General features: G+C 42.7%; 1 protein-coding gene across 1 annotated transcript; it reads right to left on the reverse strand.

Moving 5' to 3' along the window:
- Positions 1 to 9422: 9422 nt before the first annotated feature.
- LOC119353869 (putative methylesterase 11, chloroplastic) lies at positions 9423 to 13429 on the reverse strand. The gene is made up of 5 exons (XM_037620566.1): positions 13027 to 13429; positions 11159 to 11395; positions 10310 to 10453; positions 10046 to 10177; positions 9423 to 9957 (listed from the first exon to the last, which is right to left on the reverse strand). Exons 1-5 carry the CDS (start codon positions 13339 to 13341, stop codon positions 9670 to 9672), a joined length of 1116 nt encoding a protein of 371 aa, XP_037476463.1. The 5' UTR covers positions 13342 to 13429; the 3' UTR covers positions 9423 to 9669.
- Positions 13430 to 13435: the final 6 nt, after the last annotated feature.

Here is a 13435-nt window from a genome sequence, read left to right on the forward strand (position 1 = left end):
TGCTAGCAGTAGCAATTCAATGGGACTACTACTAGAAGTGCATCCCCAAGTATGCAAATCACATCACAATACAAGTATTGTCAATATTCATCTCGTATGCACATATACGAAACCTTTTACAGTGCATTCCATTGCATACATATACATTGCTAGCCTCATATACAACAATTGTAGATCATAATCATCGCATTGGTACGTTTTCACTTACAAGATCGTGTATCCTTTGTTGGTTTCATTGTTGTTTTTGTCGCATTGTTGGTTGCATCCTTCTCGTTGTCGATAGATCTGCCACGTTGCATTTCAATATCCGGACCATTGAAAGGAACTAACTCATGCTGCATATGAATAGCCTTTTTTTGGAGTAACTCTTGCATATGAATAGTCGGATATCTATTCAATTGGGGGTAAAGCCCACTAAAAATATTTTCAATACATGTTTCATTTTTTTCCTTCTTTGATTATATGTGTTTTTATCAGGTTTCTTCGTTCTTTTTTAATATATGTATACTTTTTCAATACATGTTGTACATCTTTTGTATCACACGGTACTTTTTTTATACATGTTGAACATTTTTCAAATACACGATGCATGTGTTTGAAGATTTTATAATGCATATTAAACATTTTTCAAATACATGTGGATCTTTTTTAATGATATGATTTTTTAAAGTACATAAATATTTTTTTGCATTGTATTTTTTTAATACTTGATAAATATTTGTTCCAAATGCATGTCGGAGTATTTTTCTAATAAATGTAAAACAGTTTTTAAATACACATTGAATATTTTTTGAATGGTATGAAACTTTTTTTAAGCACAAACATTTTTTGAAGATGTCATGAACACTTTTTTGTAATGCGTGCACATTTTCTTCAAATGTCACCAACATATTTGTTAATGATATCGACATTTTAGTTGCGTGAACATTTTTGTAAACTGCAGAACATTCTTTAATGTGCCATATACACTTTATGTTTCAGAATACAAATGCAAATAAGAAAAAAAATAGAAACAAAAATGATGAAACAAGAAAAAAATGATGCTAAAAAACCAGCGCTTGCTCACTGAAAAATAAAACCCGCTGGGATCAAAATATAAGATGCTTTTTGACACTAACATAGTTATAATACAGAAGGAGTAACTTGGTAGTGGGCCGTCCCACAATAATGCGCCATTGCAGGCGAGCCTCAAAAATGGCCCGGCCCAAGTCTTAGCATTAGCATTCCTGCCACGACCGCTAAACCCTCTTGATCTAGACGTGCCTTCGGCGGCGCCACTTCCCCACCGACTTCCATCCCCTGCCCCGGCGTCGTGCCCGGCACTTATATGTCGCTCTCCCCCTTTCTTTCTCCCACAGCCCCAGCCGCCTCCTCCTCCTTCCCACCCCGACCTTCGCAATGCCTCCTCGCCGCGACCACGTACGCCCCTCCTCCTCCTCTCGAGCTCCCAAACCCTAACGGCGTCTCCGGCAAGGCAAGCAGACGCGGCAGAGATGGAAGCCGAAGGCCATCCCCGCCCCCTCCCCCTCGTTCGCGGCCATCGAGAGGATGGCCCTTACGCTGAGCACGGCAGGGGCGGCGCAGGTGTGGGTGCCCAGGGGCTACACGACCTCGGCGTCCTCGTCCTCAACTTGGGTCACTGGAAGTTCTGTACATGAAGCGGGCAAGGACCGAGCGTTTTGAATTAACCAAGGCCTTGATTGAATGCAAGATGAAAGAGGGTTCCTCAATGAATGAGCATATAGTAAATCTTGCTGGCTATGTTGATTGACTAGCTTCTCTGGAATTTGGAATTCCGCCGACACTCGGTACAGACATTGTGCTTGCTTCACTCCTCCCATCTTATGATGGCTTTATCATGAACTACAACATGAATGGGATGGAGAGAAGTGCAAACGAGTTGTTTGCTATGCTCAAAACTGCAGAAGCTGGAATGCAGAAGAATAAGATAGTGTTGATGGTGAACAAGACCACCAGTCTCAAGAAGAAAGGGAAGCTGGTAAGACTGAGTCTCAGAAGAAGAACAAGGGCGAAACCTCTAAAGAGACTGGACGTTTCTACTGCAAGCAGAAGGGACACTAGAAGCATAACTGCAAGAAGTATTGGGCGAGTAAGAAGAACGGTTATTCTAGTAAAGGTATAATCATTATACAAAGTTAATGTTATTCTACTTGTAAATTTCTGTATGTCATTAGTATTTGATACTGATCGGTTGCTCTCATTTTGCAAACCGATGCAGGGACTACAAAGAGCTCACAAGGAGAGAAGAAGTGAAGTCGTGACATCAGTCGGGAATGGTGATGGGATCACTGCTCGGAGACCGTCAAAGTCATGTGTTTAGTTTATCTTCAAGATTTATCTTAGAACTAAAATAATATTTATTTTGCTTCGAAGTTATGTAATGCATTATCCTATGGGTTATGTGATGGATATTCTTATAAGTCTTAAACAATAGTTGTTCGAATTATTATGAGAATATATTTTTGATTAAACATCTATTTTTTGATGGTTTATTCATGACGAATCTTGAAGGTTGTGATCTATAACATTAAAAGCTAAACGTCTTGAGAAGACCGATAAACCACTTGTGTGTGGCACTGCTTGGTTATATCGGATAATTGATCTTCATAGGGATGAAGTATAAAAGGTTTTTGAATTGACTGAATACATTGAGATGTATAAAGTTTGACGGATATAACAGGGTGTGATGAAATTTTACTTCATCAATCTTATGAGTAAATATGATTTGCTTTATAAAATATAAGACTAAAATATTTGAAATGGTTCAAAGAAATTCAAGATGAAGATATAATATCATTATGAATGAAGATAGAATAATTCTTCTTTCATGAAGAACTATATCTAAGTCATAAGTTTAGTAAACCATTGAATATTGTGGAATTATTATTAGTGATCTGCTCGTGTTAAAATTTGGGGGATTCAATCATGAAACAACAAAATATGTACTAAACGGATGCACCATCTAAAAGTCTGATAAAACTATAAAGAGTAATATGGTATTTTAGACCAAATGCTTGATTGTAGGTTTTGTGTTGCTCTTACAAAATTCAAAGGACAAAATGTTTGCCAGAATATGTTTATCGAGAAAAGGTTTTATCGTTAAAAGAGTAAGTGGGAGGATGATACAGTTTATTAATATTATTGAATACTTGGCTCAAGTTAAAAACAAGACTAAACCAGAAAGGTTCGGGAATAAGTTTGTCTGTGAAAGTAAGCAAAGAATCTACTACAAAAGATGTAGAAACTTTAGTTAAAACTGTAACAAAATGCAAAGGTCAGGAATAGATTATCGAGTCTATTGAATATGATGTATCGAGCAATGTATGAGTTGAACCATGTCATTTCCAACTTCTGAAAATGCATGCTTGCACTTTGTGTGAGTGTGTGTTAATTTAAAAGTTTGTATTTACATCATGTAATTTATGTGAGTGGTTTATACATGTGTTTTTACTGGTTGGCATGCAAATTCCAAATTTTGAAACCAAACCAAACACAATCCAATCAATGCTGCCAAATATTTGACTTGAGATCAAATGACAACCAATGGTTTTACCAAACCAAATTGGTAAGTGCTATGGGCTACAATCCAAATAGCCACAATCTACCTTTTTTAGCCATGCCAATAACTTGGTAGAGCTAGATGGGGCTCAATCCAAACAGACCCTACTATAGGCTAGACCGACCTACGACTCAGAATAGGCAAGTTATAGACACACCCTTGATTGGCAGGGAAACGCACAGGCAGTCACCCGATTGGGTCGGCCTAGTGGCGAATGCAACGAGCAGGAAACCGGGCACTATAGCAAAATCGAACGAGTACCGTCGTGTCCCTCGATAGGATATCCCAGAGAGGTGAATAGGACAGCGGGAAACAAGGATGCAAGTTGGTTCGGCCCCTCTTGATGAAGGTAAAGCCTTACTCCTGCTTTGTGTATATTGCATAGGGGTGTGTGTGTACAAAGTACATGTATAAACCGAAGGGACCGTATCTATGATCTATCGACTAGCTTGGCCGCGACTTATATAACATTCTAGGGTTACACATTCTAGTTGGCTACATCAATGGAGGGAAAGTCCTCCACGGCTCCGTCTTCCCTTACTTGGACGACAGGGCTTCAAGAGTCTTCTTATAGAACACCATGGGCAGCCCACCAAAGCTCAGAGCCGGAACTGATCTAGGGGTCCTCAAGCCGGCCCACTAGGCCGGCAGCCGACATGGTGAGGCACCCCTGGGCCGTAACACTGGCAAGTACTGTAGCGATGAAATTGACTACAATAGCGAATCAAATCGGCTACAATAGCGAGCTGGATCGAGGCATTGCAGCAACCATTTTTACAAAAAGTTTGAGAACAAATTTTGGAAAGGATAAACATTTTATGAATTTTTCAATATGTTTTTGAATAATGCAATCAGTTTTTTGAGAAGCACGAACAAATTTTGAATTTCCAAAACATTTATAGAAAAGTTTGAAAACCTTTTGAATTTTCCAAACATATTTTTTTAAGAATTTTTTCGAAAATTTTGAGCTTTTTTGAAAATGTGGAACTTTTCTGGTTCTCCATTTTTTTTTAAAAAAGTACACACATTTTTCAAATTTGTGAACATTTTTGAAAATGTGAGCCGCCCAAGGCTCACGTGGGGGTGCACATTTGTTGCCATCCAGTGGATGTACGCTTGGAATAGGAGGTCCCGTTTGATGCAATGTGCGTCCAAAATAACTAATTAAGGGGTATCCCTGTAAAGGCCACTCTCATATTATCTAGTGCCCGACAAGTGGCGCACATGCGTCCTAACTTGAGAGTTTTGTCCTTTTTCATAGATTTATTTTTTCAAAATGTTACATTTGTTGAAACGCTCATGCAAATTGCAAACTATTTTCACCGTTGAATTTCTCATGTCGAAATTTTTCAAAACTAGATTCATGTTAATAGGTTTGACGATTTTTTCTTCAAAAACGAGGAATAAAGAAACAAAAGCAAAGAAAACAAAAACAGAACACTAAAAAAATGAAACCAGAGGAAAACCAAACCGAAAATAGGGACACCAGAACCACAATTGTGCTTTTTCACTTTTTCCTAGAAGCACAGGTGGGTTTTTCCTTTTTTGGGAAGCGCAAGTGCACTTTTCCCTTTTTGGGAAGGACATTTCTGCTTCTCATCGAAGTACACGATGTGCTTTTCCTTTTCTTTGGAAAGCTCGTGGAAGCATAGGAAGTGTTTTTTTTCTTTTTCAGGAAGCTCATGGAAGCATATGATGAGCCTTTTCCTTTTTCTAGAAGCTCAACTATATTCCTTTTCAAAAAGCACATGTTAAGCTTCTCGTGGGAGCACAACCGTGCTTTTCCCTTTTTGGAAAGCACATGTTGTGTTTATCATTTTTCAGAAAACATAGTTGTTCTTCTCACGGCAAAACACTATTTCTACAAAAAAAAAAAAAAAAATTCCACCAAAACCTAAGAAAAACCAAACAAAAGCTGAAAAGCCGAAAATGTCAGAAAAAACCCCGCAACATGTAAAAAAACGCCAAGGATGCACCCAACGCATGACACATGGTGGTGGCTGGATGCACCACTTGACACGGTCTTAGGCTGAAGGAAATGACTTGTGCAGAAGCCCTTAAAAATACCCCTTGATTAGTTGCTCATGTGCGTAACATAGGAAACACTGACTTGCCCTGCCTATCCAGTAAAAGCCTTAAACAAACAGGTCGAGTAGTGCCAGTTATTTAGCCCGTTTTCTTTAGTCCATTTGGGCTTTTACTTGATTGCTCCAGAGGCCCAACCAAAGGACAACTTTTTTGCTCTCTATCATGGCGCCACAACACGCTGCGACTATATCTCGCATTAAGCGAGTAGGTAGAAAGTCTCACTGAAGCTTCTAAAGTAATTGGTCCGGCCAATTCGCATTCGTGCGTGCATAGTAAGTAATAAACAGGTCGAGTAGTGCCAGTTATTTAGCCCGTTTTCTTTAGTCCATTTGGGCTTTTACTTGATTGCTCCAGAGGCCCAACCAAAGGACAACTTTTTTGCTCTCTATCATGGCGCCACAACACGCTGCGACTATATCTCGCATTAAGCGAGTAGGTAGAAAGTCTCACTAAAGCTTCTAAAGTAATTTGGACCGGCCAATTCGCATTCGTGCGTGCATAGTAAGTAATAAAAAGAGCACAAGAAAGGGGAGAAGCAAGGACCGATCCCTGGTCTCTATGGAGAACGCAGGCACTGCTCGCCCAAGTCCCATTCGTGGTAAGTAGTAGGGGCGCATCCTACTTGAGGCGATTCGAGCTGGTTTTGTCCGGTTTTTTCTTTCTTTCTTTTTTCTTCTCCTTTTTCCATTCTTTTTTGGCATTTTGTTTCTTTGGTTTTATTTTTCATTATTTTCATTTGGTTTATTTTCTTCATTTTTCGGTTTTCTTCGTTTTTTGTTTTTATTCTATATTTTTTATGTGTCAAAAAACATTTTTCTAATACATGTCTAATATTTTTCCAATACAATTTTAACACTTTTGTAATACAAGTTCAACATATTTTCTATACACATTTTTAACATTTTCAAATGCTGGATTAACAATTTTCAAATATAAGATTACATTTTCTAAATACATAGTCAACATTTTTCCTATACACACTTTTAAACCTTTTCAAATGCTTAATTAACAATTTTCAGATACAAGATTAAAATTTTCTAATACATAGTCAACATTTTTCTATGAACATTTAACATTTTTTCAAATGTTTGATTAACATTTTTTGAAAACATGGTCAATATTTTTCTAAACACATTTAATATATTTTTTAAATGCTTGATTAGCATTTTTCAATTACTCGTTAAACATTCTTTCAAATGCTTGATTAAAAATTTTATATACATGATCAAATATTTTCATCATTTTTTAATACATGGTCAAGATTTTTTCTAGACGCATTTAACCTTTTCCAAATGCTTAATTAACATTTTCAATCACTTATTCAACATTTTTCAAATGCTTGATCAAATTGTTTCATGCACATTTTTTGTATACATGATAAAATTTTATTTATACGCATTTAACATTTTTCAAATACTTAGTCAACATTTTAAATTTTTTTTGTAGAGTGATTTTTGTATATATTTATTTGAAATATTTGGAAGTATAAACAATAGTAAAAAAAGCTAAAAAAACAAAACAAAAAATGAGTCTGTTGTTCCCGTGCACCTGCGTTGTCCCAACTAGAGCCACCGTTCAGCCAGGGTTCCCACTGTATCTCTTTATATGAGACATAGGGGCGCCCTCGCTAATAGGTGGTGCCGCCCGTTCCGAGCACATCATCGACGACATCACGCCGCTGCTCCTCTACTCCGTGGTCGAGTATCTCCACTTCCGTATCCTCCTGAAGGACATATTCGTGCAGTTCCGCTCCAGGCACCCCGACAACATGCTCCACCCAACGTGTAAAAAATCTGCCTCGCCTAAGGACAACCATCCCAAGGTACTCAGGCCAACTCCTACGCGCGATCCCAAATGGACGCTCGTTTTGTCCCATAGGTCGGGTAAAAAGGGCGGCGTCCGGCCGTTTATTTGTTTGTGCTGGCAGTGCGCCTAACAGGCAGACGCATTTTGTCCGGCCGTCTGAATTTTTTGCAAGAAAAATGAAAACTAAAATTAGATGCGTTGTCATGGTCATGCCGGCCAGAGCGTCGGCGATCGGCAACCATACCAGCCTACAAAAATTATCACCCACGATTCACGCCGACACAATAGCCAGCGGCCGACACACTTGCCGGCGCACAAAAAACGGGCGTAGTTCGCAGCCCCAGTTTATGTCGGCAGCCGACATATAAAATGATGTTGCTCTTGGTCGTAGCTCAACCATCTAGCTCGAGCATTGTCTTTTGCTTTTTCTCGAACTAACCGCTTCTCTTCAGGGACATCTTGCTCAAGTCTACCGTCATGATCTCCACCTCCTTCGCAATGAAAACTAGTGCCACCTCTTTTGCTTTGGTGTTCACATTGGTGGCCTCAATCTCCAACTTCTTCGTTTGGACGGCCTCCTCGATCTCGAGCTTCCTCCTTTTGGCGGCCTCCTCCATCTCGAATTTCTTCGTTTGGTGCTCCATGTAGGCCTTCATTTGCTCCTCTTTTTCTTGGCGCTTCCTCTCGTCCCTTACTTCCTTTTGGGTCATCATGCCTTGCAATTTTTTATGCAAGGCGAACGATGCCGCATCACGATTCTCGTCCACTTTCGAGTTGGCCACTTCACTCCTTCATGATCAAGGACGACCGCCGTCCCTCCATTCTTCTTTAGGGTGGCATATTGATCTTTACACTTGGGGTACTATTTGATGAGTGTCCAACAATGGGCTAGGGTGAATGGCTTGTTCGCATGTTGGGCCTTGAAGGCTTCCAAAGTTTGGCCGGCGTGGATCGGCTAAACCCTAACATGAGGAGGGCTTGCTACGTCGCTGCCTGCGTGGCCTTGGCGGCGAGGGCCTCATTATCTTCAACGACGACCTTGTGTTGCGCGGCGGTGGTGGCCGGCGACGACTTTCCTCTCCGCAGCTGCGGCCCTTCGGCCAGCCCTCTTCGCCGTTTCTCAGGCGAGCTGCACCGGCGTGAGCACCTTCTTGGGTTTCTTCTTCTTTAAGGCCGCGGAACGGGCGGCGGTGGCGGCCGGGATGGCGGCGACAGCGTCCTTTGAGGCGGTGGCCATGACGGGAGCAGGAGGGCGAGAGAGTTTTTTGGGTGAGAAGGGGAAATGGCAACGTTGTGCCCCCGACGGTCGGACCAGGGGGAGGACAAGGGCGTGTGTCCCACATGTTAGCGCTTTTTGACGGAAACGCGACCCAAATTTGGGCCATAAATGCGTTAAGGGCGAGAAGAAAACGAACCCCCATCCATTTGCGTCGGCGCGTTGGACCGTATTTTTTGTCCGTTTTGATCGAAACGTTGGATTTGGCCTCATGGCGCGCTAGTAAGCTAGTGCCTCAACCTCCGTCACCTTAGTTAGCGATGTCGAGCAGATGAGCTCCAAGCACAGGATGAACAGAGAAGTGATCGAGCTGGAGCAGCTGGGGACAAGAGTCATGCAGTTTGCAGCCCTAGTTTGCAACCTGATTACAAGGCGATCAGCCCGCGCTTGCACTTTGCCCTGGACTCCTGGAGCATGAAGATGGAGGATGGATGAAAATCACCATTTGAGTATGAGCAGCAATTCAAACCAGGGAAGAAGGTGATGCTCCAAGAGTACCTCGTCTGCTACATCGTCATCGAGTGCGGGATCAAAGGGCAAATTCCAATTTCCGTGAGGGTAACCGGACCATAATTCGCATCGACAGACAAAATAAAAACCAGTTAGTATTATTTTCCTCTATTTTTCCTCGTATTGGCTGCAGTACAATTACACAGTTACACGTGCATTAAGTTAACCACCATGATGAACATGTCATTGCAGACAGGAAAGGTGTAATCGTTGAGACAAGGGTGAAATCCAGAGCTCCTGCTCTGCTGCTTACATCCCTGAGCAACGGCTTCCAAACGTTTTGTACAACGCCTATTTTTACTGCATTTTACCTCCAGCCTACTCTCATCCCAAAATATACAGCAGCAGTCATGCGAACAATCATGGCGATCTCGCCGGCTGAAAAAATAATCTGACAGAGAACAAGCTCTCATGATGCCTGTGCTCGCGGCAGGGTCGCTATCTCTACCAGCGTTTTGTGCAACGCTTGCGGCCTCGAGAAGAAAGGGGCGTGGTCTGAACCTTTCAGCCGCAGGACCTTCTCCGGCGGGTTAGTCACACACATGCTCTGCTGCAGGGAAAGAGGTATCGCATTGTCCTCCGTTGTCTCGACAAAGAATCGCCGCACCGATCCGTAGTTCCCTTCTGTTAACGTGAGTTTCTCCATTACCGGGGCAAAGGGGATGGGTCTCATGGACACTGAAGCCAATGATACATCCTACAGAGACAAATGGAGTGGGTGTGAAATGTTAATTTCGAAACTAGGATTCAGTGATATGGTTGGACATGATTGTCTGACAGTATACCTTGGCAGGACTTTGGTTGAATAACAGATCTCTTACTGAAGCCCTGTCGATGTTGATAGCGGTGGGAGGCCGGTCCTTGCCATTGGAGTATACTAATTCCTGTGCCTTTTGGAGCATACCATTTGTATCCATCTGAAGCAATGGGAGCACAATTGTCTGGCATCAGGCAGAATCTTTGAAGATATACTAACTTGAATGCTAGACAATATTGAAGATTATTTTTTCAGTTTTTTAATTGTAATTATGCTGTCATTGGGGTCAAACCTGTTGTTGGAAGATATCAAGAGCACTATGTCCATTTGTCAGCATTGTTGCACACAGGAAAACAGCCTTGGCAACTTTCGATGGAAACATCTCCATCGCATGGGATATGCAAGCACCCCCAAAATCATGTCCAACCAAGATAACCTGTGTAATAACAAGAACTATCAATGATGTATATTTGCTTAGGTGAACAAGATGCTGTGCACAGCAAGAAATATCACAAATAGGGACCAGTCTCAAAGGAAAAAATCTCATGGAATAAATTATGTGATGCTGAAATATCAGAACCAGCGCCACAAAAATTCCAACAATACTGAGAAAATGTGAAATTGAATCTGATGCATCAGCGAGTAAAGTGGCATGCCTTTGATAAATAAATTGCACATACATTAATGGCATGTTACCTAGCTACTCAAAACTATTCAAGTACAAGCAGTACGGCAGCAAGCATGGCCATTTTCATGAGATCCCGCTGGGCCGGCGAGCCGATCGCACGACACGGACACGGATACTCTAGGAGACTATCTGGAGAACATTCATTGTGTAAGATTCTTGTTCAAGTAATACTGACGCCCAGACTTCAAACCGTAAGCTCAGACTCCATCTTTCATAAATTGATTCCAAAACACTGAGAATGTTCTGTGCTTATGTTTTTTCTTTCACATACATGTTGCTGTCTCGAACGGTTAGGGGTTACCTTAGGCTAACAGCGTATATCTTAATACTTAATATCTTCTAATATTATCATCCATGATAGTCAAATGATTAGCCTAATAATATTCCAAACTGAAGTAAATTTTGCTAAATATGTCAAACATATTATGGTTAGAATATCAAAAGAGAGCAAACCTTTTCAGCATCACCTAGACCCTTAAGGTAAGAGGTAAGTGGCTCAGCATACTCTGAAAGACTGCTAATCTTGTTTGTATCAGAAGAATTAATCCCGGAGCCTGTTAAGTCAATAGCATTGACTTTGAACCCACTATCTTCAAGAAGTGACATGGTCTTGTACCAACACCAAGCACCAAACCCACCTCCGTGAACAAGAACAATTATGTTGGTTTCCAAATCTTTAGTGTCCAACTCCTGTTTAAAAAACAGCACATTGGTTAAGATGGTTATATGAATGCAATGACCGCAGTTACATATAGAAACAACACTAAAACATCTTTTTTGTTTAGATAATGGAAGAGCTTTATTGCTTCCTGCCTCTGCATGGTAGATCCACATCTTACATACATACAGATAACATATATTAGAGTCAAAGAATAAATCACTGAGAATCTTAAAACAACTCTGAAACATCTGCATTACTAAGCAAGAACATGCAATAAATCCCTTGAAGTTCACTAGGAATTCAGGAGCATAGGCAGTTAGGCACTAGACAAAGTGTCAAAGGTATTTGCGTTTTTCATAGTTGTAACTGTAGAAATGTTTGTTTGCCAGCGATTCGAAAACAAAAACACCAATTAACTGCCAAATGGCGTGCTAATTCAGTATCATATATACATCCATCAACTGACCAGTGGCATTGAAAATGCCAGACACGAACTACACAATCAACCAAAACCTCCCTGCTGACGGCCGGCAGCTTCTTCTTGGTAAACAGTCAGCACGCCACTAGTTGATAGCCATGTTGGCAGGTATATAAGCCAAGTTGCCGCCGGCAGCCATTTCCAGTAACGGCCAAGACAGACTAGGTGACAGCAACAAACATTTGATTTCGACAAAAATTAGGCAACACAGATTCACCGTGACTGAAACAATTTTTCGAAGTAAAGAATATCAGGAACTAGGATCCATGGGACAAGTGGAAGGTACCCTCCTCGTCCCTTCTCCAGAATAAATGAAGACATGCGACAATATCATTGTCCTAGGAGGCTAGTACAAGAAACAATCAATGTAATGGCGTCTGAATTCTGAATCATGCCAATATGTACCAACAACAACCGCCACCCATCACCCAGACGTCCGTGGTTTCCAAATACGCTCTGGACTTTTACTAAATCAATGCTCGGTAGCTTGCCATATGGATCGCATTGTGCAATCACGGAGAGATGAATGGACAGAGGCCCCTGGAGCTGTAGGTTTTCCACGTTTCGACTAGCCTATGGCATACGGGACCCCCATGTTATAGCCTCACTAACCAGCGACACAGATGGATCAGAGATTCAGAGGACGCCTGCAAAATGTAAGTACTGCAAGTCTACTTGGCAATTCTCACATCGCTAATCGCAGTAAGCACGGGAACAAATCGAACTATTGAAGGGCATTACAGAATCAGGACCCAGGTTCGACAAAAACAGATGAATTTTGAGGACAGAGCAACATAGAATTGAAGTAAGCATTTTTTTTTCTTCGAAAAGGACGATTACCCCGGCCTAAAAATCGGGCATCGTTTCGGCAAGCCGGACAAAGCATGGGAATGGATCAAATTCCACCATGGAAACAGGGGGAGACCGGAGAGGCGGAGACGGCGCCGGAAACTACGTAGAAACTACTGTAGGCGGCACTCACGGAGCCTCGGTGGCCGACGAGAAAACCGACCGATAACCACCAGAAATCCGGAGTTCCCGGCGAGTGAAGGAAAAGTCAACATGGAGCAGCGTCAAAATTCCACGCGGCGGCACGCGGACCAACTAACTAAGCAATGCGACCGGGAGAAGCGAAGCAAGCGAGGAACGAAGGAAGGAGGAGGAAGAGGACGGGGTCGATACCTTGGCGAGGAGCTGCTGCGGCTGGAGCTCGGGGTCGGCGAGGGAGCGCGGGCGCGTGCTGGAGCTCCTGGGCAGCGGCGGGCCCTGCTGCTGCCGCTTCGCGGCGTACCGCACCGACGCGGACCGGTCAAACGCGCCTCCCCCTCCGCGCTGCCCGAGCACGAGCGCCGCGGCGGCGGCCAGCGCCTGCTCGTCGATCTCCGCGGCCTTGGCGCCGCCGCCGCCGCGGCGGGAGGACGCGGAGGAGCGCCGCTTGGCCTGCGGCGGGGAGTCGGAGGGGGGCGTGCCGGACATGCAGGACATCAGAGCGCCCATCGGACCCTCCTCCCGCCCGCTCCGATTCCGAGAACCGGCGGCGGTCGTGGGGCGAGGAAGGGGAAAGAGGAAGACGAAGCAGCGGAGCAGAGCA

The sequence above is a fragment of the Triticum dicoccoides genome, chromosome 2A, assembly GCF_002162155.2.
Source record: "Triticum dicoccoides isolate Atlit2015 ecotype Zavitan chromosome 2A, WEW_v2.0, whole genome shotgun sequence".
NCBI classification, from domain to species: Eukaryota; Viridiplantae; Streptophyta; class Magnoliopsida; order Poales; family Poaceae; genus Triticum; species Triticum dicoccoides.